At 49.2% G+C, this 25,518-nt stretch overlaps 10 protein-coding genes across 10 annotated transcripts; 5 read left to right on the forward strand and 5 right to left on the reverse strand.

The window, feature by feature from the left end:
* Positions 1-64: 64 nt before the first annotated feature.
* LTR64_003853 (uncharacterized protein) lies at positions 65-1,154 on the reverse strand (the record flags this gene model as incomplete). Its single annotated transcript, XM_064898203.1, has 2 exons — positions 65-102; positions 155-1,154. The coding sequence occupies 2 exons, from the start codon at positions 1,152-1,154 to the stop codon at positions 65-67; spliced, it is 1,038 nt and encodes a 345-aa protein (XP_064754160.1).
* A 443-nt stretch (positions 1,155-1,597) lies between these two features.
* LTR64_003854 (uncharacterized protein) lies at positions 1,598-2,967 on the reverse strand (the record flags this gene model as incomplete). The annotated part of the gene is made up of 2 exons (XM_064898204.1): positions 1,598-2,788; positions 2,842-2,967. 2 exons carry the CDS (start codon positions 2,965-2,967, stop codon positions 1,598-1,600), a joined length of 1,317 nt encoding a protein of 438 aa, XP_064754161.1.
* An 882-nt stretch (positions 2,968-3,849) lies between these two features.
* LTR64_003855 (uncharacterized protein) lies at positions 3,850-4,432 on the reverse strand (the record flags this gene model as incomplete). The annotated part of the gene is given in 2 exon segments (XM_064898205.1): positions 3,850-4,220; positions 4,240-4,432. The coding sequence occupies 2 exon segments, from the start codon at positions 4,430-4,432 to the stop codon at positions 3,850-3,852; spliced, it is 564 nt and encodes a 187-aa protein (XP_064754162.1).
* A 1,393-nt stretch (positions 4,433-5,825) lies between these two features.
* Positions 5,826-7,241, reverse strand: RPL37 (60S ribosomal protein L37; the record flags this gene model as incomplete). The annotated part of the gene is made up of 3 exons (XM_064898206.1): positions 5,826-5,893; positions 5,940-7,049; positions 7,166-7,241. 3 exons carry the CDS (start codon positions 7,239-7,241, stop codon positions 5,826-5,828), a joined length of 1,254 nt encoding a protein of 417 aa, XP_064754163.1.
* A 5,614-nt stretch (positions 7,242-12,855) lies between these two features.
* On the forward strand, positions 12,856-13,698 carry LTR64_003857 (uncharacterized protein; the record flags this gene model as incomplete). Its single annotated transcript, XM_064898207.1, has 4 exons — positions 12,856-12,928; positions 12,981-13,020; positions 13,148-13,251; positions 13,301-13,698. 4 exons carry the CDS (start codon positions 12,856-12,858, stop codon positions 13,696-13,698), a joined length of 615 nt encoding a protein of 204 aa, XP_064754164.1.
* Positions 13,699-15,985: 2,287 nt separating this feature from the next.
* LTR64_003858 (uncharacterized protein) lies at positions 15,986-16,940 on the forward strand (the record flags this gene model as incomplete). The annotated part of the gene is made up of 2 exons (XM_064898208.1): positions 15,986-16,895; positions 16,921-16,940. 2 exons carry the CDS (start codon positions 15,986-15,988, stop codon positions 16,938-16,940), a joined length of 930 nt encoding a protein of 309 aa, XP_064754165.1.
* A 715-nt stretch (positions 16,941-17,655) lies between these two features.
* Positions 17,656-19,233, forward strand: LTR64_003859 (uncharacterized protein; the record flags this gene model as incomplete). The annotated part of the gene is made up of 1 exon (XM_064898209.1): positions 17,656-19,233. The coding sequence occupies one exon, from the start codon at positions 17,656-17,658 to the stop codon at positions 19,231-19,233; it is 1,578 nt and encodes a 525-aa protein (XP_064754166.1).
* A 1,387-nt stretch (positions 19,234-20,620) lies between these two features.
* Positions 20,621-21,493, reverse strand: LTR64_003860 (uncharacterized protein; the record flags this gene model as incomplete). Its single annotated transcript, XM_064898210.1, has 1 exon — positions 20,621-21,493. The coding sequence occupies one exon, from the start codon at positions 21,491-21,493 to the stop codon at positions 20,621-20,623; it is 873 nt and encodes a 290-aa protein (XP_064754167.1).
* Positions 21,494-22,198: 705 nt separating this feature from the next.
* On the forward strand, positions 22,199-22,645 carry LTR64_003861 (uncharacterized protein; the record flags this gene model as incomplete). Its single annotated transcript, XM_064898211.1, is given in 2 exon segments — positions 22,199-22,358; positions 22,371-22,645. The coding sequence occupies 2 exon segments, from the start codon at positions 22,199-22,201 to the stop codon at positions 22,643-22,645; spliced, it is 435 nt and encodes a 144-aa protein (XP_064754168.1).
* A 528-nt stretch (positions 22,646-23,173) lies between these two features.
* Positions 23,174-25,420, forward strand: GUT2 (mitochondrial glycerol-3-phosphate dehydrogenase; the record flags this gene model as incomplete). The annotated part of the gene is made up of 1 exon (XM_064898212.1): positions 23,174-25,420. One exon carries the CDS (start codon positions 23,174-23,176, stop codon positions 25,418-25,420), a length of 2,247 nt encoding a protein of 748 aa, XP_064754169.1.
* Between the last annotated feature and the right edge of the window lie 98 nt (positions 25,421-25,518).

The raw sequence follows: 25,518 nt of genomic DNA on the forward strand, positions 1-25,518 counted from the left end.
ATGAATGGCCATGGCCGTACTGACAGCGAAGGTATGCTCGTTTGTTGAGTACACTATGTGAGCTCTACATGGTGAGACATTGTTGGTCCTGAGAACCGCTTCCTGCATCCGACTTAGTGACTTCAGCCGAATGCTCCTGGGACATGGAACTCACCACCAGCAATAAGAAGACGGTGGCTGTTCCTGATATCTAGATGTGATGCTTGCTCTCCGTCGATGAAGTCCTGGTCGTCATCAGCTGTTAGATCGATCGTGTTGCTAGCTTGCTTAGCTCTAATGTCTTCTTGGAGGATCTCGTCCTGGGCAGGCATGGCGAACTTGATCTCGAACTTTTGTCGCTTTACTTCGACGCCGGGAGGAGTCCAGACCTGACCGTTGTCTGTCGCATCGGGCTCTTCATAGAGTTGTGCCTTGCTCAGCGTCCTTTTTCGAGAATATGATCGAGCGTCAAGGGGTTCAGCTGCTTTAAATAGTGTAGAACACTGACGAGCATCGGACAGGCTCCAAGCGATTGAGCTGTTGAGGAGACGGGCTTCTGAAAGCTGTTCTCGAGGCCTCATCTCCTCTTCTTGCTGCTTCAACCAGTCAGATTTCTCACGCAGCGTAAGTGCCTGGGCCGAAGGAGCGAAATGTAGTCTCTCTTCCTCGTTCAACAGATCACTGCACGCATCATAGAGCTTTCTCAAGTGCTTCTCCACATATTGCTTGCCTGCTTCACGGAGAGCCCCAGCATCCTGATCATTGTCACAATTGACCCGGGACAAAACTTCTAGAACGCCTTGCACCAGTCGTCCTACTAGTCTCTTGTATTCTGTTTTGTCGTCTTCGAAATCGTCGCTGGGATCCGCTTCGAGGAACACTTCGACTTCGGGCATCCAGTGAACAATGTACTCTCGAGCAATAGTGTCAACAATGCCCATTGTTGTGTCTCGGTCAGCAGCTTCCGCTTTTCGGAGGAGCTGCTCACTAGCAAAGTGATGATTTGACCGCTTTGGGAATTGTCTCTTGTGGTATTGCTCGTAGCGAATATAGTGATCCCGTGGTAGTATCGGGGCTCGGTCGATCTGCCCCGGAAGTGTTACTGGATCAGCTTTGGACCGTGACCTCGGGACACCCAATCGTAGGATGTTGAGATTTTGCGTTAGAGTAGGCATTGTGGCGGCTCTGGCTACTGTTTCGTTGACCAAGATACGCAGGGTGTGTTACATAGGTGGATCGAAGCAGATTTCCAAAGTGCTTGGCATGTATCCAATGCAAACCAACCACGGCTTCAGAACTCCGAAGTATCACTTGTCACCTGCACTTCTAGAGCGAAGCAAATACTGGACTGACGATTGCACGAGTCGCGATGGCTGCCTTCCATCTTTATTTGACACTGATATTTTGGTGCAAACTCCTTGAAACTCCAGTCATTACGCATTTCTCTGTCGAGTGCACTGCGATTAGCTTTGATGGGTGTAAGTATTTGATGATACACATGATCTCACGTCAATTGTAGTGAGAGCAAATAAGGAGGACCTCGTCGGGTGGAAAACAAAATCCTAGGTGACGGATGTAGCAAACACAGCAAACCTGACCAGGCTGGTCGAGCCTGCTCTCAGAGCTTTGCCAAGTACTTTCCAGCGGTCCCTGGGAAAGTGCCCTCCTCGTATTTCTGCCACGCCTTCTCTGCTTCTGTGAAAGCGTTATATCCAAATAGAAACTCTTGGAAGACTGGATCTGCCCATCTGTTCGGATAGCCCTCAAAAGGCTTGTCGTTGTGCTCAAGCAACTGGCGATCTCTTTCTTGTTGACGAGCACCATCTTTGAGATGAAATACCGTTCTTCCAAAATGATTGGAACCTTGTACAACTTTTGTTGTCCTTGGCTTTCGGATGGTTTCGTAAACGACGAGTAGGTCTGGTATTTGGTGTTTTCCCTTTATCCTTTCAAGTAAGGCGCCAAGGACTGCGCCATCCTCAACTGCCATTGCAGCGCCTTGTGCCAAGTATGGTTGAGTAGCGTGACATGCATCACCCATAAGCACAAATTTGCCAGAGGGATGAGACCAGCTACTCATCTCTCTACTGTTCTGCACTCGCCATTTGCTTGTTTCCTTACACAACCTCAACAACTGCCTCAGCTGTGGATCCCAGTGTTCAAAGAAGTCGTGCATCTCTTTTAGATCCGCTTTGGCCTGACTGACGAGCTCTGGCAGATTGTCGGGACATATGAGTACGATATTGTATAGGCCACCACCCTTGAGCAGATAGCAAACTGCGTGAGCATTAGGGCCCATCCAGATATTGATGTTTGGCTGTTCTGCTAGCTCCTTCAAGATTGGATCCTTGCGCATATCCTCTGCAGATACTGTGATGCGATATGCTAGGTCGCCTGTGAGATATGGGGGATCTGCTCGGCCGAGTAATGCCTCTCGACAGACGCTCTTCAATCCGTCTGCACCAATAAGAAGATCTGCTTCAAAGTCTGGCTTGTTCTTGATGTAGACCTTCGGCTTGTTGAAGTCGATCTTTTCAACGATACTGTCTAGTTGAATCTTCACGCCCAACCTCTCAGCTTCTTCGACTAGGACTCTATGATAATCGGCTCGATGTATGTGTAGATAAGGATGCTGGTATTGTTCTTCGACCAAAGGAACGAGATTCAGGTTAGATAGCTTCTTGCCGTCCCTGTATCGCCGCAATATGCAATTCTGTGGCCGTACGGATAGGTCTTCGATCTCTTTGAGGATGCCCCATTCCTTGAGAATTCGCGACGAGTTCGGCGGAATTTGTATGCCAGCTCCGACCTGTCATCTGTCAGCTCTGCCAATCTATTGGGGGTGTAACACAAAGAGCTCACCTCGCCCAGAACTGGCGCTTGCTCAATTATTGTGACTTTGTGTCCACTTCTCGCTATGCCGATAGCTGCTGCTAATCCTCCAAGACCTGCCCCGATTATGCCAATGTGGCATTCTGTGTTCGCCATCGCGCTGAATGAGCTGGCTGTATTGCCAATGGAAAATTAGTGGGTAGAAAGAGGGAACGCAATGCAGAGATTCAATCAAACAGGAACAAAAAGTATCGAACTCAATTTCATAACCGCCAGATTTATCATCTCCGGCCTTGGAGAGTGTCTGTACATCATTTTTGAGCTGAATTTCAAGCACTTAGCCGTCCTTAGGTAAAGGTGACCATGCCGAAACCATTGCCGTTTACTCCGTATAGCCGAGCCACAGCTGGCGACTGATGAATCGCCAGACAATACAGTAAGTTAGAGCAGCGCTCTCGGACATGCTCGAGGCTGCTGGTGGACCAGAAAATCACATCACTGCAAAAAAGACCCATGATGCCGTAGCTCGAGATAAGGCATTGGGGCGCTCGGATTTTCTGTTGTGGATTTGTCGCAAGAACGGAATGCTCCTCCGACGCGTACCCTGGGGATTAACGCCGGCAATCATCGCGGTAGTTGGACCAGCTTGTTCTCCGTCAATGTGGTGATTTATTGCACCATCCTGCAATGGTCTCGCACAGCGGAATGGTACAGCACCATCATACGAAAAGGTCAGGTAGATGAGGAAGTAAAAGCAAGCTGTTAGAAAGGTGCCATATTAATAGGAATCGGCAAGCTTCAGGATAGTACAGATCCGAAGCTGGCTCATCTATTCGGCAGGTGCACTTTCCGGACTCCTTGTGAGACTATACCCGTCTACTAGAGGCAAACCACACAAAGTATCAAGTGTCTCGAATCATTTAGCTATATACCTAGCTTGAGGGTTCAGTCAATGTATCTTCAGACATCAAAACTTCCCACCAAAGAAACAAAGGAAATCCTCCACTGTTTTTCGACTGGTCTTTCAAGAAACCGCCCCTAGTTCCCTCTCATGAACCAATCCCAGGCGCTACCGGCCTTGCTTGGTTTATTACCACCTTGCTTGAAGCCCTGTTCAGATTGTTCCTCGTCACGACGGCCCTTTCGGCCACGTTGCCTTCCACCTTGCTTGCCGTACAGCTTGACTGATCCGAACTTATAGCATTCTCTGTCAGGTAGGGCCTCGCTTGGTACGGGAGTTGCAGATGCAGTGATACACTGGAACGCACTAGTGACCTTGCTTCGATCACCTCCACAAACGTTGGCGTAGGTAGGGATCGGCGCATTGCGATTGTTGCAGAAACCTGCAGCGTCCTTATGTGCCTGGTCAATGTGATCGGGGTTGAACATGCCAGCGAAGCATGGGTCTACTGTACAGGTTGGTGGGACCGAAGAAGTGGTCTTTCCACTGGTCTGCGTCGTGGATGTCGCCGCTGTCGTTGTGGAAGTAGAAGTGTAGCATATGAGGCTGTTGCACGTGCTTGTAAGAATTGTCGATGTCGCGCACGACGTCGATTGACCTGAGCTGCAGCTCGTGGAAGTGCTCGTCAATGGCTGGCATGTTGTTCCGGGCGACGTGCATGGTGGGATAGTAGTCAATGAGCTGCTCGAGCTTGTGGAGCTGCTGGAACTTGTACTGCTGGTGCTAGAGCTGGAGGTGGAGGTGGAGGTGGAGCTCGTAGTGCTGGAGCTACTGGTGCTGCTGCTCGAGCTAGTCGTGCTCGAGCTTGTAGTAACAGGTGGTGTATAGCAAATGGTGCTTGCACATGTCGTGCCTACCGACGACACTGTTGGGCAGGATGTCGATTGGCCAGACGAGCAGCTCGTGCTAGAGCTCGTGGTAGGTGAGCAAGTCGTGCCTGGAGATGTGCAGCTTGAAGTCGAGCTACTTGACGTTGTGCTACTCGAAGGAGTCGTGTATGGAGCTGTGCAAATCGTGCTAGCACATGACGAAGAAATACCCGAAGTGACTGGGCAGTCGGCGCTCTGACCTGAAGAGCAACTTGTGGTCGTGGTCATCGTGGTTGAGCATGTTGTCATTGGCGCAGTGCAGGTGTATGGTGCCGTGCAGATATCATTTGCACATGTAGAAGACATTCCTGTTGTTGTGGGGCAGCTAGTACTCTGACCCGAAGAACAACTGGTACCAGTCGTCATTACGGTTGAGCATGTTGTCATTGGTGATGTGCAAGTACTAGCAGTAGTGCTTGGTGCGGATACAGCAGTTGTGTTGGTTAGAGGCAGAGGTGTCGACGTGGTTGTATTGGTTAGCGGTGCTGGCGTGGAGGAAGACGACGTTGAATTGGTCAAAGGAGCTAGCGTGACTGTCGAAGTACTGACCGAAGTTGTCGAGCCGTTAGAGCATGTAGTGCATGGGACAGTAAGTGTTGTCAACGAGGTCAAAGTGCTGCAGGTCGAAGTGACCGTGGTAATACCTCCGATGCAAGTTGTGCATGGCACTGTCTGAGTGGTCACAAATGGTGCGGTCGGAGTCGTGCTGCTCGAAGAGGTAGATCCTGGTGCAACTGCTGTGCTGCTAGAGGTAGTGGTATTGGTCAAGATCGGTGTGGTTGTTATGGATACCGTTGTTGTCACAGGTCCGGTAGTAATCATAGTAGTCGTCGATAAGGTTGTGTTCATGCTCTGGGTGCAGCTCGAAGTCACAACACCGTTGCTCGTGTAAGTGCTGCAGACATCGCAAGGCCCAACATTTGTAATGGTAGACGTTGTCGTAATTGTGCCCGTGGTGGTAATGGTTGATTGTGTGGTGATCGCAGGTGCGGATGTGCTTGTGGTCGTGATGACTGATCCGTTACTAGCAGTCGTCGTTGTTGTAATAGCCACAGGAGTTGGAGTGCTTGACGGCGTCGTACTACTTGATGAAGTTGAACTTCCTGGAACTGGCTGCACAGCAGTTGAACCAGATGATGACGGAGTAGCAGAGCTCGATGAGGGGATCATGGAGGTGAGGTTGATTACTGGTCCACTCGCGATAGCGTTGGTAGTGCTTGTAGATGAGCTAGAGCTGCTGCTGCTGCTGCTGCTGCAAGGAAGCGTGACTGTGGCGGTACCACCGGAACAGGTCACACCAGCAGTGACAGTGACCGTCGCTGTAGGCGAGCAGATTGAGTTAGAGCCAGAAGAGACGACTGCTGTGACGGTAACGGTATTGGTCACAGTGTTGGTCACAGTTGTCGTTGTTGACACAGCACTGTTGGTGGAAGACGAGACCACCGAACTGCTCGTAGAAGAAGTAGAAGATGCAGAAGTGCTGCCACCTTTGCCTGGCACATTCAATTGGGAGCCGATGATAAGAAAGTCACAGTTGACGCCTTGGTTAGCCTTCTTCAAATCATCTAAAAGACAGCCCAAACTGCGGGAGATGGAGTCGCAAGTATCGCCAGACTTGACGGTGTGGGTAGAAGATGCCTTGCTGGCCGAGCCGGTTTGGTTGGCAGTTGAAGTGGTAATGTTCAAGTCTTCATATGTGTCTCCGGAAGAGATAGTAGCGTTGCGGCCAAGAGTCTGGTTCGTGCATTGTACATCTTCCCACTTGCCGCTGAATTTTTCCGGGAACTTGTAGCTAGAGCATGGCTTGTAAGGAGTAATCTTGACAGACTGAATATAGGCAGTATAAGGTCCCCCAGTCATATTGAGCTTGCCACCAGCCCAGTCGGAAGTAGCCTGAGGAGTGTCTGGATCGCCAGCATTCCAAATGCCGAGATGCAGACGCGATGGGCTCTGGGGGTATTGATAATCACCACCAGCACCAGTGTTCTTAAGCGTTCGAACCACGCGACCGTCAATGAGCCATTCAACTTGCTCAGGCTTCCAGTCATATGAATAAGTGTAGAATTTGCCATGGGGATCGTTGACATTAATCTCCGCACCTCTATCGTAGTGGCCAGTAATGCCCTTTCCGAAATAGTTGGTTTGTACCTTGCCTTCGCCTTTACCGAAGTTATTGCCAGACCATTCCCAGTCGAGCTCGTCCTGGTTGTCGCTCATAAGCACGGATCCAGTAATCAGACCTGCGCCAGGAGCCGCTCGCAATTTAACATCGACACGTCCAAACATAAGATACTTGTCTGTCCAAATGTATGGCGCATCATAGCGTTTGTTGAATGTGAACATGGCACCATCTGTAGGGCTGAAATTGACGGTAGCATAGTTGGCGGTAATCCAATCACTAGAGGGAACTGAAGTCTGCTTGGTAAAATCAACTTCGTAGGATTTGTCAATACCAGGGATTGGGTCAGTACATGTTTCTATCAAGATATCAGTATGGACTTGGTACTAACGTCAGTAGACTTACGAGTCGACGGGTTGCAAACCTCCGCTGTGGTGAAGGCCAGGGAGCCTGCTAGAACAGCGAGTGATAACGCTAACATGGTTAATGACAATTGTGAAGTGATGAAGAAAAAAGGCCACACGAAACACTGGCAAAGTCATTTTGAATAATTCACTTATGCCTACCATGAACAAAGAACCATTTCGCGTTCGTGGGTGGATGGAGGTAAACAAAGCACCACGAAGTAGACATCAAAGAAGTCGAGTATTCCGCAAACGTTGTAGTCCATCGTCGTCTGGTGCCTCGAGGTATGAGACTCCAAAAGCACGATCGACCACACAGTAGATACGCGATCGCTTTGAAGTGGGGTGTCACGCGAGAGTTCTGTGTAAAAAAGAACTCATAGTGAAGGAATATAGAAGCCAAAAAGTCGCGAACAGAACAGCTGCAATCTGATGACAAGAATAGTGTCGTCGTCGCAACCGTTATGATGGTCGTTGCGGGTGCTGGAGTCAAACATAGAAGACAAAGACAGAGTTTGAATGAAGGCGTCGTGCACGTGTTCATGTCTTGGCATATAGGAAGAAGTGCCGGATTCGCCGATGTGCCGGTGCACGGCCAGCTGGTTTAGGAGTACGTTCGGTGAACTGTGACTTTCAATTCCAAACTTTGGTTGATCTCATTGAACGCGAAGGTTCACCCTAACTAGAATCGCATGGTCACACCACTGCAAATTCCGGCTCAAATGGTCCTGTAGTGTGTTTTCTCTTGTGTATTTCTTGCTGCAAAGTGCGTCAACGTACTTTGGCAGGTGGACCAGCTTCACTCTCAGCAATGCGCCTAGTGATATGCCGTCCGTACTACTGTCATGGTCATGTCAGGCTAAACCTCGCTGTTGTCATGAGCCGCTTCGGAATGTTCCATGTTCTTGGCAGAGGTTAGGTTTTGGTCGCATGAGGGTTCAAGTTTGTGGCTGCAGAACTTCGCCAATGACGCCCGAGTTCTGCCCTAGAGCAAACTCAATTGCAATGACAGTTTGAAGAGTGGTTGTGTTCGCAATACTCAAACGTCCACACAGCAGGTACCTCGAGACGTGACGAATATTGCGAAAGTTTGTTGGAGACTCTGAGTTTTTGTTTGCCGTATCTTCACCCTCGTCCGTAGCGGTGGGCTTTCGGCAACAGAGCAGCGACATCAAGTCCGACCTGATGTACTTTCGGAATACCTCGCCATATCGCAACTCTGCAACCAAGCGTCGCTGACCCGAGGCCGAGATGCTGCCAGAAACCAGCGAGATGCGGAGCTGTCTTACACCACGATCTCGGATATTGCAGGAGCTGGGCTGCTTTGTACCGATTCTCGAAGTACATGCCGTCGTTCTCGCACTGCTTTGTTTTTAGCCGAACGAAAGCCAGCTAGTGACCACGAAGTTATGCATGCTCTTGCTTTTATCCTTATCGATATGTGTTTCAAGATACCCTGTGGTAGGTATTGGTCCGTGGGTTTGAGAGACGCGAGTCAGGCAGTGGGAAGGTATCTTCTGGGACTCTGTATAAATGGGTGAGATGTCAGCTTATAGGACTACAACGATCGAGCCTGAAAGTGACTGCAGAAGTGCATATAGTGGCGTGTTTTGGTTTGTTTCTCTGTCCATATCCTGAGCAGGACAACCTGGCGTGGGTGAGGATCTGCCGTCGATATGCCAACACATCCAGTGCTTGACATTTTTGCTGATAAATGCATTAACGACATCAAATCCAGCCATTCGAGCAGTGTGATGGCGCTAAGAACTTACCTTATTTCCACGTCTAACAGCCGGTACAGGCACAGGGTCAGTGGTGTCATGTTCGTCAGTACGAATGTATGATGGTGATATTGCAAAACGGGCTGGCGAAAATGACGTTCTTTTGACACCAGAAGCTTGGCTAATTGAACTAGCTAGAGTCAAGGCATCAAATAGTGACGATGGAGGAGATACGAGCTGCATACGATGGACGGGACGAACCGGCTGATACCAAGCGGGAGTGTTTAGATGAAACTACTCTCGCAATGGTCATGAACTACTAGCGGACCGTTAATGTGCACCCCGTACTGAGCAGTCTTGCAACCATTGCGAGCTCCACGCCGTACGATTGCGCAAACCAGTTCAGCTGGGATTCCACAACCACATCGATCGTGCTGCAAATTACCTTTATGATTCTCTGTCCGGACGAAGCGGTTAAATACGCGAGCAGCAGCACATGCTACTATGCTCGCCGTTGAACAATTCGGACTAGAAGCTTGGACTGCAGCCACAAACCGAGAAATAATGCCTCCTTTGAAGCTCGAAGCTGAACGAACACAAGAAGAAGCTTCAGCAATGAACAAACAAGTGCCTAACGATTGAAGAACCATTCGCTCCCATCCACATCCTCCACAACCCTGTGTTTTCCTTGCTGTGATCAAGCAGTACGAGCTCTTTAGAATTGCCACAGAAATGGCTTCCAACGGCTGCGGTAATTATGTGCATACCTGAAAATGGTCAGCATCAACCTGTTGTTCGTCCAAGATGATGACCACCCACGCTTGGGGATGTCAATTCTATTGACTGTTCGCTGCTAGCTTGCTGTTCCAATACTTCTCGACGGCTTTTCGTGCTGTTTCGTTTTGAAATCGTGATTCTGATCTATATCTGTTGAAGACGCTGAACTCGGTCTGGCTCATGGTAAAAGTGTTGGGCTGGGCTTGAATCCTGCTCCAAATGCGATTGAGCTCGTTGGTGAGGACTCTCTCAGTCTCGGTATCGAGTAGTTCTGACTCACAGTCGTGAGCACGTTTCAATGCTTCACGGACGTTCATTTTGCTTTTCAATATCCTAGAAGGTTGTACTGCGTTGGTTTGGCGAAATATCGACATTGAACCAGTACTATATGGAATCGTTTGACAACCCTCGTTTAGATACATACGAAGGTGAACTCGAGGGGTGTGTAGAAGTCTCTAGTGCTTTGAGCTAGGAAGGATTATGGTGGCAGTTTACTAGCAGGGTACAGGCAGGGGCTTTTGAGGCTGAAGCAATGTTGCTCTTCGCGGTGTTAAAGAGAGTCAAAGCTACTCCCAGCTTATATGCGAGATACCATTGCATTTTGCGGTCCGAGCGACTCGGCAAAAGAGGACAGGAACCCATTTTGGCGGCGAGCCTTGATTTCGGTACCGCGCGATCAAGTGTTTTGGGACATACCTGTGGATGTTTGACTTCAGTCGTCTTGAGTCAAACAAAATTTTGAGTTACCTATGACTGCGGCTGACTCCATATTAACATGAATCGTAGCAAGAACAAGGCAAGCAATATGAGCATGGGTACGTCAGTGGCCAAATCAGGATAAGTAGAGGCCTTCGTGAGTATTGGCCAAGCTTGCTTCTGATTTTAGGTGGTGATATAGGGATCCGTACTGATATTTAGAGTCACGGCCAAAGAATGGTATGCGTTCGGTTAAGTGAACACTGATGTCGTGCCGTGATCTGAACGAACCGAGGCGCGTTGCCATGTTCCACAATGAGTGTCGCCTGCTGCACGATTCTGTCATGACCAAACACAGTACGAAAAAGCACCGGTCTGATAGGGAGACCGAACAGAACGCGGTCATTTCGCAGGGATATGGATTGATGACTGCTAAAACGACGGTCGGTAGCACACATGCATGGCCGCAACATCGCGCGAAGCCAAGGACATGAGGGTTTGCTCATCCGCCAACGTATATCACGGGGTACATGACCACAGGCGGAAATTTCGCCAAGCCGGTCTTCAGACCATTACCTTTCCCAACCACAAGGACGTAAATTCACGAAGAGAACTAGTGGTAAATGATAAGTTTCCACTGTCCATACGTTCTGTATTGAGCACTGAGATAAACTCACAGGCCACTTTGCAGTCTTCGATACATGCACTGGATAGAGAGCGCTTCAAGCACATAATTCGCTTAGGAAAACCCACTATCGAAGCAAGGTAGCTTGGTGTTTGGGACGATAGCGAGCGGAACAAAATCGCAGCGACAATGGATCTTCAGCTGCCGAGCCTGACAGAGGTACGTGGATAATGATCAGACGAGGTATAATAGCGCCGTTGCTTTGTAATCCAAGACCGATTTGGATTAACTCACGAGCCGCAGAAACAATGACACAATATAGGATGGCCGATCGATAAGATTTGAGGACGGATTTAGGAGTGAGCGTTCGGCAAAAACAGGTAAATTTCGTGGCTCAAAAGGACAGGACAATTGAAATGGACGAAGAAGGTTTTGACCATGCTGATTTGAGTGCACGAGAAGCTACGATCCACATCGATCCACCTTGATCCACTCCTATTTCCAACTGCCGGAATCAGGTTCTGCTTGCAGTAAACCTTAAGTATACGATTCTCCTTAACCATTCACGCATGGTGATGAAATGCAGGCGCTTGACAAGCAGATGTACTGATCGCCGTACACCTCACTGACTGACGTGAAGAGTCGCTGGCCCTATCATAAACAATCGTGAGGGGTTCTCGTTACACTCATCGCCTTGCGAGGCCCTGGACGAATGTACTGGTTGAACCCGCGGCTTCGAATCCTCATATTGGCTACTGCCAGGATGTCGCGCCTACTGGACAGCGATGCTAGCCTCGATTGCAAGAACGACATAGTACATCTTCTTGCCGAAGTTCTGAGGCGATCGCCAACACCCGGTCTTGTGGTTCGTGTGGTTTGATATTCGTTCTCAAACACGCTTCTGAAAGAATTGCCCAACAGGTATGGGAGAAAGACAAAAGTTCGCAATACACTGCCACCTATCCTGCTCGGGTTACTCTTCGGACAGTGCTTGCTATACGTTGCAGTCGAAGACACCAACGGTCCTTGCCAGCACAAGTGACGTTGTCAAGCTTCTCTAATGAACATGTATCGTGACTGCTGGATGAACACATCAGTAGAAGCGTGTACTGATGCTTGTGATCAGTCTTCGCTAGCTATAATTCCCCTCCAGGTGTTTGTTCTTATCTTGGCAGTCGACCTCAAACAACATCAACCTCATTTTCCACCCTATGCTCAAGCTTCGCATGACGCCAAGGGCCGGTCACCAAGCCTGAGCTATCCCGAAGCTAAGTAATGCCACGTACACACTCACCATTCAATATTTGTCAGAGCCAGTTTCTTAGCAACATCACTGGAACAAAGTAGTGCATACTACCCCGAACGACTGGACTCTTGCATCTTTGCTATTTTCACTCGAGCTTCGTCCTATGTATAGCACCTGCGAAGCTCTGCCACTGAGTCGCCAAGATCCACAAGGGAGGCACTGCGCCACCACGACTGACTAGTAACCTAGCATAGGCGGGCGTAACAGTTTTGGTTTTAGATAGCGAGGCACTACGTAGGTATGCATCTTGACAAACAGTGTATCAGCCCACAGCAATTCGAGGTTGACGATAAGAACACGACGAGTGGTAGCGATGGCCAAAGCTAAATGTCTGCTTGGAGTACTCGGAAGGGGGGACGAATTAGGCATAAAGTGGGTCTACCCTAGACCGGTGGTTTTCCGTAGTGTGGTCGATCAACCTCTCTTTTCTCAAAACGCATCTGGGCATTGAGATGCATTCGTGAGATCTGCCCTTGAACTGCCGCGTTTCGTATCCTTCGATCTCGAACTGGTAATCTGACCAAGGCGCTACTTACGACTGAGGCCTGATTGGAAGTCAGATCGATATGGTTTACTACTTTCAGTCCACAGTCGTGGACCCTCCTGCATACATCTACGTCGGTAAAGACAAAGTGGAAAGTAAGGCGGCCTTACAACCGAAAGTTATACCTTTCACAGGCTAAATGACCAGATGAGGACCTGATCAAGTTCGGCTGGGAGGAAGACGTGTGGTAAGCGTGCTGCACTCTGACGTGTTCAAGCAATAATCTGACAAGATCTTGAAGGGTAAGGTGTCAGCACACTCAAGTCCAGAAGCAGACTAAGTCATTATCAGTTCCATGTGGACAACCTCTCCAGTGCTCACGTCTATCTTCGGATGAAACAAGGAGATTCATGGACGTCAATACCGAAAGAGCTCCTTGAAGATTGCGCACAGCTGACGAAGGCTAATTCGATAGAAGGTGAGTTGATGCTATTATGAAACAACAAGATACGAATGAGCCGTGGCAGGCAACAAGAAAGACAACGTCACCATTATCTATACACCATGGTCAAATCTACGCAAGGACGCCTCGATGGCAACAGGTCAGGTATCATTCCATGACCCTAAGATGGTCAGAAAGATACATGTACCAGCGAGACAGAACCCGACAGTCAACAGACTGAACAAGACCAAGGTCGAGAAGTTTCCTGACCTGTATGCTGAGCGTGAGGCGGATCAGAGGGAGAAGCGCAAGGCTGAGCGACTTGGACGTGAAGCGCAGAAAGCCAAGGATCGACAGGAGAAGGTAGAACGGGAGCAGAAGAAGTGGCAGAAGGATCACGCGTACGACGATATGTTTCGTGAAGAGAACATGATCAGCAATGAAGACCGGGACGCTGGGTTTTATGAGGACGACTTTATGTAGAAATTCATGGACTGACCACAGGGCACAGCTCCTTCCCACTCCCAACTTTGATACCTGGGTGAATGTCTCTGTTCGAACTTCGACCAATTCCAGAATATAGCCTGAATATACCCTGCACATAGCGGAAGTCGCGGCATTTTACTCATGCTCTTCCCCATCCTCCACGACCCGCAGGGAGGGCTGAAATTCGGTGCATTACGACAAGGGGTTGACACGTGCGCTTTCCGCAAGCCACGATGTTATTGACAACCCAACTGGGGTGCGTGAGAGTGAGACAAGCTGATTTCTGTAAATCGCTTGGATTCAGTATACAATGGTGCTTAGCCTTTGTGTCCTTCTGTCAACATTCTGAAATCGACCTAGCCGAAGGTTCAAAACCTCCAGTGTCGTTCTTCTACGCGATCGCATCGGATGATCATTGTTTTGCAGATGATCCCCTTCTTCCATCATTGAATATATAGCGGAGCAGACAGTACTCCTTGCACCAGGACATCTCGTATCTGCGAGCGCTCTGCAGATTCAAGCGTGCCATGGCTTCAACGGAAGGTCCTGCCCGCGCTCATGGTGTGCCATCTAGAACATCTATATGTATACGTGCTAATGGTAGCACAGATAGACATGCTCGAAGACGACCCTTTGCAAACTGGATGAAGCGTCTGGCTAACCTCAAGAACCTCCATAACGAGCCTGCGACTTCTCGGCAGTCGAATCCTTTGACACCAATACGAGGCAAAAAGACTGGATTTATAAAGAACAATCCCTACCCAAATCCTCGAAGTGAGCCGGCAAATGTGCATGCATCTTCGTCAATCCCTTTATCTGTTTCTGGGTCACGCTACAGCACAGAATCAAGAGGCAAGATTTCTATGACGCTGTCTCAGGATGGTCAAAATGCGCCCAAGTCAAGAGCTCCTACATTAGGCACGACCGCTGAGACAATCGTGTCAGGAGCCGGCACAAGCAACACTGTTCCTCACACCGAAGGAGATCGAGACAGCACCTTTTCTTCGCCTGCCCCATCTATGCGCTCCGTAACGACCACCCTTACGACAATGCAATCTACCACTCCAGTCATTGCTGGCGCTCCGGGCAATACTGGCTCAAACCCAGTCTATAGCTCGACCCAACCGGCGAGTGCAGTACCGGCACACCTGGCACCACATGCGCATACAGCAACGTATCATACCGCCACTGCGAATGGCTTCTTGAGTGACGATGCTTCTATCTTGACATTGGCTTCATCTTCAAAACGAAGGAGGAGGAACAGCCTGGATACAAATGCTTCAATACGGGCGCTAGCTCCGCAGTCGATGTTTGGTGGTTCTCGAGAGTCCCTGTCTTTGTCAGTGCTTTCTGGCTCTGCGTACCATGTCACGACTCCACGCGATGCTGGAGACAATGCTTCTCTCCGAGACAATGCATCCTCTCACTACCCTCGATCGATCTCCGCCATGAATGTTGAAAGAGCAAGTTTGATCAGTGCTAGTGGCGTCACTGCACCTGCATTGGCATCTGAGCGCAACAGTTATATTGGTAGCAAACCTACTGGAGATGGTGCAAGCATTCGGAGTGGCCTGGTTGGTCAAAATGACAAAGAAAGAGACAGAAGTTTGTATCATACGAGAAACGATAGTATCGGAGGCCTCTCTGCTGCAAGAGAAAGATTTAGGGACGGACCACGGGATGGTAATGGACAAGACCATTTTAGAGACAGAGAAGACAGGACTGCTACTACGTCTATAGGCTCTGTACCTGGCTAGATATGCTTGTGTATGGAGAGGTGTTGAAATTCGGGATGATGATTTTGACAGGGAGGAAATTAGGCCTTGGCTCGAGCTGAATTGTGCTTTTCATTGATACCCATTTTGCAGTTGGAAACAACTAGGAGGCAGGAGCGTCGTGTTTGTGCATTGAGGGAAAGAGCGATCACTGGTTAGGGAGCGTCTTATAGCTATATATTGGCAAGAGTTGTTCTGCTTTACGAATATAAGAAGCAACCATTCGTGCGATCCGATGCTTGACGGGCCTTTCTAAGTGCAACAGTGTTTTGATCTTCTCAATTTCTCTGATCGACGTTACAAATATGTGCTGTAATGTAAACTAAAATAGGGCCAACACGGCTGGTAACTCGTCGTTCCAGCTGAACCAGCTGCCAGGTCGAGAGCACCACTCGAGCTGCTCACCTTTCTCAATCATGCAGCTACATCGACGCGTCTGCTAATAATGCGTTCCTCATGGCGATAGACAGGTTTTGTGAGGTCAGCCCCATGCTCTGCGGCCGTTCATCATGAGCGTAGCAGCACGCGACCACGGCCGTCATACATATGGCCATAGCACAATCGACGGCTCTGCAAGAGTACAGTTGGGTGATATCAACTCATATACGTACCACTACTCGTTCGCTGACACCAAGGATGCCATTTACAAGAACACCCTTGCCGTTACCCTGAGTCAAATCATCCATCACCAATCCCTCTGTGGCAGCTTCGCGAGAATACCAGCCTCAAGATCGATTGCTCGGAAGTTGAAAGAGTCGCTTAGCCTCAAATTAGACACACTACAAACCTACCTTGCGCGTGTCCAGAAGATCGAGCAGAAACATGTTTTAAGCGTCGCTCCTGAAAGTCGCAACCGTATGCTCGAATCTACGATGGCCGATAGCAAAGTGGAAGTCTATATAAATATGACAAGCAGCTTGCTTCCCAAGCTGTCCGACCTGGCAAAATGGCAATGCTCGAACAAGGGGCAGGTTTCGTGTCTGGACGATTTCTGCGATCTGGTCGAACGTCTTATCCAACAGCTTGCAGCTAGGCGCGCCCTAGGCACTACCGTCGCCGAGATTCCAGGAGACAGTCGAGGTCAAGCTGCAGACGAGGACGTCCCGACGAGTCTCGAGGGCCAGACTAATTCGGATACTCATCCTGCTGACCTCCCGGAACAGCATCGAAATAACACTTCGTATAACGAACAAGAGTATCTCTATGCAACGCGGGACTTCTGGCGTCAGCTGACGTCTATCCTTCAAGAGATGGTCAGCCTTCCGACACGATGCTGGAAGAGGCTGTTGTTCAAGTTCGTGATTCCGCTCGCCATCTTCACAGTGGTGCCGATATCGCTCGTCAATGCTTCGATGAAAAAGGCCTCTATCGAGACGCGTATCGCTCTGTCTGTTCTTGCCATCTTCATGATCCTTTGGGGTATGTATGCTATGGTCGTTAACAGGAGATTTGTGCGACGAATGAACAGAGATCAAGGTGCCACTAATCCAATAAATATATGATGATTCGCCGCAAGCCACAAGGACTCCATCTCGAGTCAGCAACCGTCAATCAACAATTCTTCCTGTCGTTCACACACCTTCGGTTGACACCTGTCCATCCTCAGATGGCCTCTTTACAAAATGGTCGGCATATCTACACCAGAGGGGTTGCCAATATGTCGACGACGCGGATATCGTGAAGATGCCCCAATAGCTCTTCCTTTGCGGTCGGTCAGTATTGTCGTTGTCGAGACTACACACTTCATGGTCTTGCGAGGCTCCAATCCGCAACCTGAAAAGAAGTCTCATGTACCTGCTTCCTTGGTCTTTACATTGAGCAAGCATCACAACCAGCAGCAGAGCATTCTATGTGTGGGCAAGTCGAATTTGGTGATTCGCAGTCTTCCTGAGATTGCGCAGTCTGTTGTGGCTCGAGGATGTCATCTCTGCACGAAGTGTGTCCAGGTGTTGTCACTAAGTGCTCAATGCAGTTTTGTACAACATTCTATCCCCATACACACTATGGTCGGAACTCCTAGTGATATGAAGATGTGTAAACGACGTTCGCCTTTCCGCTCTGGGCAACCAAAACACTTCAGCTGTCAATACCGAGTCGCATGAGCGCCATTGTTTGAGACCTCCCATCACGACTTTCTCGTTCTTGTGTCCCTTCAAGAAAATCAGTTTCTCGCACCAAGATGCCTCGTGGTATTGAATACGAAGGTGGCCAACCTGTGGCCTGGACTAGGAAGCGATCGTCGAAGAGTAAACGTAAGCCACCCTCAAGTGGTCGCTTGCCGGCGTCAACCAACGCACGGGAAAAGCCAATGCATGGTGCTGACACTGAGCCACCACTGTCCTCCCTTTCCAACCTCCTCACAACCTACTCGAATATTGGTGAGCAGCTGAGGGAGATAGATGAGGATGTTGCCACATTCTACTCTCCACGCGCATTCCAGCTGATAGAGACTATGAGTGAGTCATCCGAAGGACTTGACGCTGGTACTGCACTTTACCTCGAGATTGAGGATGACATAGTTTGGGAAGTGAAACGCTTGAGCCGCGAAGCGAACGATGCATCTCAATCGTCCTCGGCATCTACGCTCAGAAGATCCATCAAAGCTAAGGACGGCCTTACGAAAAACTTCGAGAGGACTCTTGACAGAGCTACCGCTCTACAGCGCAAGATTACCAGAGCTATACAGGAGACACAACACCACAAAGAATCTGCAAAGACTTATACTGAAGGTCACAAGAAAAGAGCGCAGTCCAGGCGGCAACGTTCGCAACAAGAAAGACCGCTTGATACAGAAGCGTCAGTACCAGAGCAAGCGAATAGCAAGAAGGAACGTGTACTGGCTGATAGTACACATTCAGAGCAGACGCTACGCGCCCCTCAGTTGCGTATACCATTAGAGAAAACGGAAGCAGCAAGCGCTACGACTGAACTGCTCGAACTCTACAATCATTTCACAGACGGGCTCGAAGACTTGAACGGAGAGCTGGAGAACGTCTACGACAGAGAAGTAAGCTATCTGCTCTCAGTCGCCCGGAACAAGGAGAGCAGCAAAACCCGCTTGGACATTGTATCTAAGGCACAAGAGCAGATCAATCGTGTTCTTGAGCGCAACGAAGAATTACGAGATAAATTTGAACACGTAACTGAGGGGCCGACTTTTAAGGCTGCTGCAGCCAGTGAACAAGGAAATATCGACTTGCTAGCTGATTCATTAGGCAGAGTCAATCGCCTTGCTGCTGTCATTTATGAGAAAATGGCAGAAGCGTTCGAAACGCCACGTGAAGCTCTGTCAAAAAGCCAACGCGGTAGACACGCTCCGAGAAAGATCGTCACTGATGGCAGAACCGATAAGCTCAAGGCGAAGCAAAAGGAGTTACTCAAACTCTGTGACCGGCTCCAGAGGCAATATCCTCCCAATGTCAACAGTCACAGAAAGGACGTTCCCGAACCTATGCGTGGCAAAGGGAAGGCTAGAGAATTGCGATACCCAAACGCATACAGATCTTCTAACAGTCTTGCGAGCAGTTCTGGCACAGCTGCTGCATCAGCAGAATTGGGCACAGCAAAAGAGAACGAGGATCGTGGACCGAATCTGCGAGATCTGTTCGAGCAATTTGACGGAAAGCTGACCTTGAATGCTGCAGATGCCTGGCAGTCTGAGGCCGGCTCGACTAGGTCCGCTAGGCTAGAGCGGTTTCGACGGAACAAGGCGACGGCAGAAGCAAGACTGTGGGATCGCATTGAAGGTGAAGACTGATAGATGATGTTGGATAAGTGGACATTTTCAAACCTGTACTACTACGTCGATACAACGTCGATACAATACTAGTTATAAGATTCTCTATCAGCATTTTGCAATCTCAATTTTCAATGACGACTTCTGCAACATCGTGATTTACTAATGCCTCTCCCTTTCTGAAATGCGTGCAAACACGACATTTCACTCCCTTTCTAAGCCCACTCTCTGCCTCAACCAAAAAGAGTGCACCAAGTGACAATAGTGAACCAAGGGCAAATCTGCACTTTCAGACAATGCAGACAAAGAACACAAGTCAAAGCCCTGCACAATGCTCGTATCAATGCCCCTCTTTTCCTCCCCGATTGACTTCACTCAAGCTACACTATGAACATGCGGCGCAGCGAAAACTGACCCGAGTCCTTGCCCTCCTGCCCTTCCGACCCGCATAGACTAGATGAGAGTTTTAGCTCGTAGCAATGGCATCGAATCTTGTACCACATCAGAAAACCGAGAGGCCAAGAGAACGAAGTTCACGCCCAATTGACCAACACCACAACCAACACCACAAGCACAACCAAAAGAACCACTATCAAAGAAACCTCGACACACACCTCCACTTTATTATCATCAAACCCTTATTACCGAAACCAAAACAAATCATCAGAAATGGGGTTCTTCACAGACCTCCTCCTCGGTTCCCCCAAACGCGTCGCCGTTGACCAACACGGGAACAAATACTTTGTGCGGCAGAAGAGACCCACAGAGCGTCCGGCGACGACATCAAGAAGTGGTGGTGGTAGCTCCCGATCCCGCTCAACATCCGACCGAACATCATCCTCTTTGTCCTCCTCTAGAAAACGAGCACCACCACCACCAGCAAGATCAGCACCACGACAAGCACCGTCACGTGTATCCCGAGCGCGGAGCACTGGCAGAACCGAGACTACAGGTAGTGGAAGAAGTAGCCAGGTTCATGATAGAGATAGCCTTTATGATGGCAGATTGAGGGAGACGTTGTATTTTGTGGATAGGTCGCCGCCGAGACAGCGAGAGCGAGCGCGAGAGGGCCGGGGTGGTGAGAGCCGATATGGTGGGGAGGGTAGACGGGGTGAGAGCCAGCGAGGTGGAAGCAGACATGGTGAGAGTAGGCGTGGTGAGAGTCGGCATGGGAGTGTGAGAAATAGAGATGAGCGGGTGAGGTCGAAACGGCCGGTATAGATGACGAATTTGAGATAGAGATAGTATGAAATGAAACGAAAACAAAAAAAGAAAAGGATTTGTTGTTGAATTGATAGGTGCAGAAAGCAATTGAAAGCAATGGTGTTCGACTTGTGCAAGGCACGTGATCTGTGAGAGAACAAGTACTTGACTTGGTTCGTTACTTGGTTTTATACCTTGACTCATCTCATGGGGGTCTTGGCTTGTTAGCAGCATCTTCCTTAGTGTCTCCGCCTACTGCTTTTGACTCAGTCACGGCATTGGCTTGTTCCTCTTTCTGCTTCTGCCGGCGTGGTTGCGACTGGTGAAGTTGATCGTCGTCTGCTCTTATCAAATTGCTTGCATGCACACCAATCATGCCCAATAAATGTGAGCCACGATCGGGATTGGAAAACCACCAGTTTGCGTCTCTCTGATTTCTTCTATTCACTTCAATCCTGGCAGCCAGTGCACTCGGTCCAGTACTTCGCCTCTTTGCGCTAGTCAGCTCGGCTTCATGTTCGGATACAAAGAGGTGCGACCATTCTGGAACACGCCTAACTTCCTCCCACGTGAATTGTTCGAGTGCGTTGGCGGCATTGTACCATTGGTTACCTGCAGGATTGAAGGTTCTGCAGTTGTCGAAGATCAACTTCGCATCACTAAGGAAGTCCTCTGGTTGCTTGTAAGCTCCTTCCTGCAGTTTCTTCTTCATAGTGCCAAGGTCCATGGGGTTTTTGATTTTGTCTCGATATTCTGGTAATTGTGTGGTGTCCACGGGCACTTTGAAGCACCACGCAGCGGCATGGCTGGTCAACCTTTTCAACAAGTTTTGAGCAATGAGCTTCATGGCAGTCGCTTCGTGCTCTGCGACAATCCTGTTGATCTCTTGGTTATGAGCGACAATGTTTCTTGTGAGTATTTCCTGCTTGGCAAGACTTTCTCGCAATTCATGGCGAAGCGCAATGTACTGGGAAGCCATGGTGGGTTGGTCTTGATTCTGATTATGGTGTTCATCGACGTCTGTCTCTTCCTCGGTACCTTGCACATTGGTTGGGCCTGAAACTTCTTGTTGGTCCATGTTATTCGGATCGAAGTTGGTTTCCACGAGTCGTGGAGGGTGATAACTAAGAAAGTAAGAACAGTTGCAGTGCGCCTGAAGTGAATCATGGCACGTTGATTCAGCAAACACATTTGTAGTTTGATCTCTGCCACGATTGTGTCTGTCAAGTTATTGTCCCAAACTAAAGACTATGTTGAATGTTTGCAATCTTGCACATGAGACTACAAGTCGAGAGTCACGACCAATTCTGGCTCATTCAGGTCGCACCATGAAAGATCACCAATGTTGGTCATGATACATGCAGCAATATCGGAGTAATCGCAAGACCTACCTTCTTGTCTTGCCTGGATCACCGTTGCACTATACAACGGATGTACATGACCTCCTTGGAGAACCGCAACCCAATCAGGCCAGTGGGCGGCTCAATTCCACATTTGATATACATACCACTTGAGTTCTGCGGCTAGCAAGCGTGAGTTGTCGGTGTATTAAATGTACGGAAGTGACAACCTGAACAGAAGTAGTGCTAAGTAGTCGCGATGTCTGTTGTTGCCTGCTTCTGCCGGCGGGTTCGGGGTTGATTAGCTAAGCGAGTGGTGTGCTGAGAAATAGCACAGCATTGTTCGACGTACCTGAAGTAGATAGCAGAATCCAAACCTCTGGTAATAAGTTGAATCATAGCCTTTTCTCTTGCCGTCATTAACCATAACAACAAGTACAAATATGACAACGCTAAGCCCAAACCTCACTTCACGGAAAGCTCTTGAAGAGTGGCTGCTGGACTTTCACAAAAGCTCAGCTACGCTCGATGCAAAGCTTTGTGCTGATAAATTCTTCACTCAGGATGTCGAAATGTGCTACGCCAATAACCTGCCAGTCAATGGTAAGGCATCAGTTGAAGCGTTCTTCGACAAGGCCTTCAAAGCATTGGATTTAATGCACCACGACATCAACTACTTTGACTTTGTGGGCCCAGATAAGCTGTATCAGGCGGCCACCATCAAGTACCTGGTTAAAGGAGATGATCCAGACAAAGATTTGATTGTGATCCCAGCCATTCAGGTGGCCTGGCTAAAGGAGGAGGAGGGCAAGCTGAAAATGCGGAGATCAGAGATTTACCTGGATGCGTGTCAGGTGTTTGCCAAGATGTCCGAAAAAGGCCTTCTGTAGTGGTAAAAGCCGAGGCGTCTACGGTGGGAGGAGATATGAGCATCTAGACAGTGAGATGTAAGACCAAATGAACAATGGGAAGACCGAAATGTGAGGCTGGTGAGATGAGAGTTGTATACATAGCTGCCACAATGACCACTCACAATAGCTTTCGGTCAGGGTTATTGCGGCTCAAGTCCGTCGCAGTAATTATGTTCCTTGTCGCCTCCGCAAACTTGGGTCGCTGAATTTCGGGGTGCCAATAGCCGAAGAAGGCAAGAACGACGCTCGGTCTTGGCTCGGTTTTCTGAACCCGAACCTTCCAAGGCAAGAAGCTGCGGAGATTTCACGTGAAGGGAATGCTCGGTCCGGTAGTAAAGAAGCTCTCAACGCCTCTATGAGAGGATCAAACTAGAATTTCTGGTCAGGAGCATTGAAAAGTCTCGAGCGCGCCGTTGTTGTGTGCTTCTCTTCTTTCTACATCACAAACTTCTAGCTCATGGCTAGCCACTAATCGAATTCTATCCTATTAGTTTGCTATTCTGCATCATGTCCTGGCGTCACTCGCTACGACGTCTCGTCAAGCCTACACTGTATGGTGGTGCGGCAGTCGCAGCGGTAGGAGGTGCCGCCTTCTGGATCGTCTATAAGCCCATCGATGTGCCTGGGTCTCAAGGTGCTGCTGTTCCAATACCGACCGATGCCGAAGGGAACATAATTGCTCCTCAGTTCCCACTTATCAAGTCTCGAGAGGATGCAATTGCAGACCTCAGAAAGAGTGCCGGTCTAATTGGCGAGGCTTCCGAAACAGGGATTGCTCAGCAAGCATCAAACAGCTGGTCAAGATTAAAGAAAGCTGTTGACTCAAAACCCACCGCAGACACAGATGTTGAAAACAACAAGGATTTACAGGTCGATCAGAGAGCTGGTGAAGAGTACGATTTGCTCGTCATCGGTGGTGGTGCTACAGGTACCGGCATCGCTCTAGATGCAGCTACTCGAGGCTTAAAGGTTGCTCTGGTTGAAAGAGATGATTTCGCTTCCGGTACATCCAGCAAGAGCACAAAACTCGTTCATGGTGGTGTTAGGTATCTAGAAAAAGCTGTTTGGAATCTCGATTACAATCAATATGCCCTGGTCAAAGAAGCACTGCGTGAGCGCAAGTACTTCTTGGACACTGCTCCTCATCTGTCTGACTGGTTGCCTATCATGATTCCCCTCCAGCATTGGTGGCAGGCTCCTTACTTTTGGGCTGGAACAAAATTCTACGACTTTCTCGCCGGCAGTGAAGGTATCGAGACGAGCTACTTCATGACAAGGTCAAAGGCTCTCGACGCATTTCCGATGCTCAAGAAGGACAACTTGATTGGTGCTCTAGTCTACTACGATGGTGCTCACAACGACAGCCGAATGAATATCAATATCGCCACAACTGCTGCCCTTTATGGTGCTACAATGGTCAACTATATGGAAGTCACTGAATTGAAGAAGAACGCCGAGGGAAAGCTTTGCGGTGCTGTCTGCAAGGATCTCGTCGCTGAAAGAAATGGTAAACCAAGTGCTCCGGTGGAAATCAGAGCCAAAGGCATTATCAATGCTACTGGTCCATTTTGTGATGCCGTCCGAAAGCTGGATGACCAAAGCGTTAAAGAAATTGTCGCTCCTAGCTCAGGTGTCCATGTCATCCTTCCTGGTTACTACAGTCCTCAGAAAATGGGTTTGATCGATCCTTCAACCTCAGACGGTCGTGTCATCTTCTTCCTGCCTTGGCAAGGCAACACTATCGCTGGTACAACTGATACTCCTTGCGAAATCAAGCAAGATCCTCAACCCGGTGAAGATGAGATCAACTGGATTTTGAATGAAATCAAAGGCTATCTCGCTCCTGATATCAACGTTCGACGAGGAGACGTACTTGCTGCCTGGTCCGGTGTCCGCCCACTGGTTAAAGATCCCAACGCTAGAAACACCGAATCGCTTGTTCGAAATCACTTGGTTTCCATGTCTCCATCAGGTCTTCTGACATGTGCAGGTGGTAAATGGACTACCTACCGACAGATGGCTGAGGACGCAGTTGATGAGGCTATCAAACAGTTCAGGCTCACCACCAAAGCTATCACCGAGCGAGCACACATCAGTGGCACCGAGATGATCGACGATGCAGCTCCCCTCGATGGTACATGCCAGACTCACCAAGTTCGACTTGCTGGTGCTCATGGCTACTCAAAAACCCTCTTCATCAACCTCATCCAGCATTTTGGCATCGAAACTGAGGTCGCTAAACATCTCGCAGAAGCATATGGCGATCGAGCTTGGACTGTTGCCGCTCTCGGGGCTGCTACCGAGGATAGATTCCCTGTCAGGGGCAAGCGCATTTCTGCATTGTATCCCTACATCGATGGTGAAGTCAGATATGCAGTTCGACATGAGTTGGCGCAAACAGCTGTTGATGTCCTTGCTCGACGAACTCGACTTGCATTCTTGAACTCACAAGCTGCCTTAGAGGCGTTGCCAGGTGTCATTGACATCATGGCTGAGGAACTCAAATGGGACAGCAAGAGGAAAGACCTGGAGTTCACGCGCAGTGTGAGATTCCTCGCCTCGATGGGTCTTCCAGCAACAATGCTTGATATCACTCGTCAAGAGGTCGAGAGTGGCCAAGCACGCTTTGCTAACGAGACCGAGCGACGAAGATACTCACGCTTTGACGGCCCAGCAGATACACTGGAGACTGACTCGAAGTACCAAGATGGACATAATCCAATGATTGGCCGGGAAAGCACTGCCAACCGGTGACTAAGTTGGACTGGTTTAGAGCACGGGTTTAAAAATCTGGTACATGGAGTTCCTGGGCTGATCAATCAGTTGGGTGAGCTCTTCAAAAGCGACCGCAT

The sequence above is a fragment of the Lithohypha guttulata genome, assembly GCF_036872675.1.
Source record: "Lithohypha guttulata strain CCFEE 5908 chromosome Unknown scaffold_3, whole genome shotgun sequence".
Classification (NCBI taxonomy): domain Eukaryota; kingdom Fungi; phylum Ascomycota; class Eurotiomycetes; order Chaetothyriales; family Trichomeriaceae; genus Lithohypha; species Lithohypha guttulata.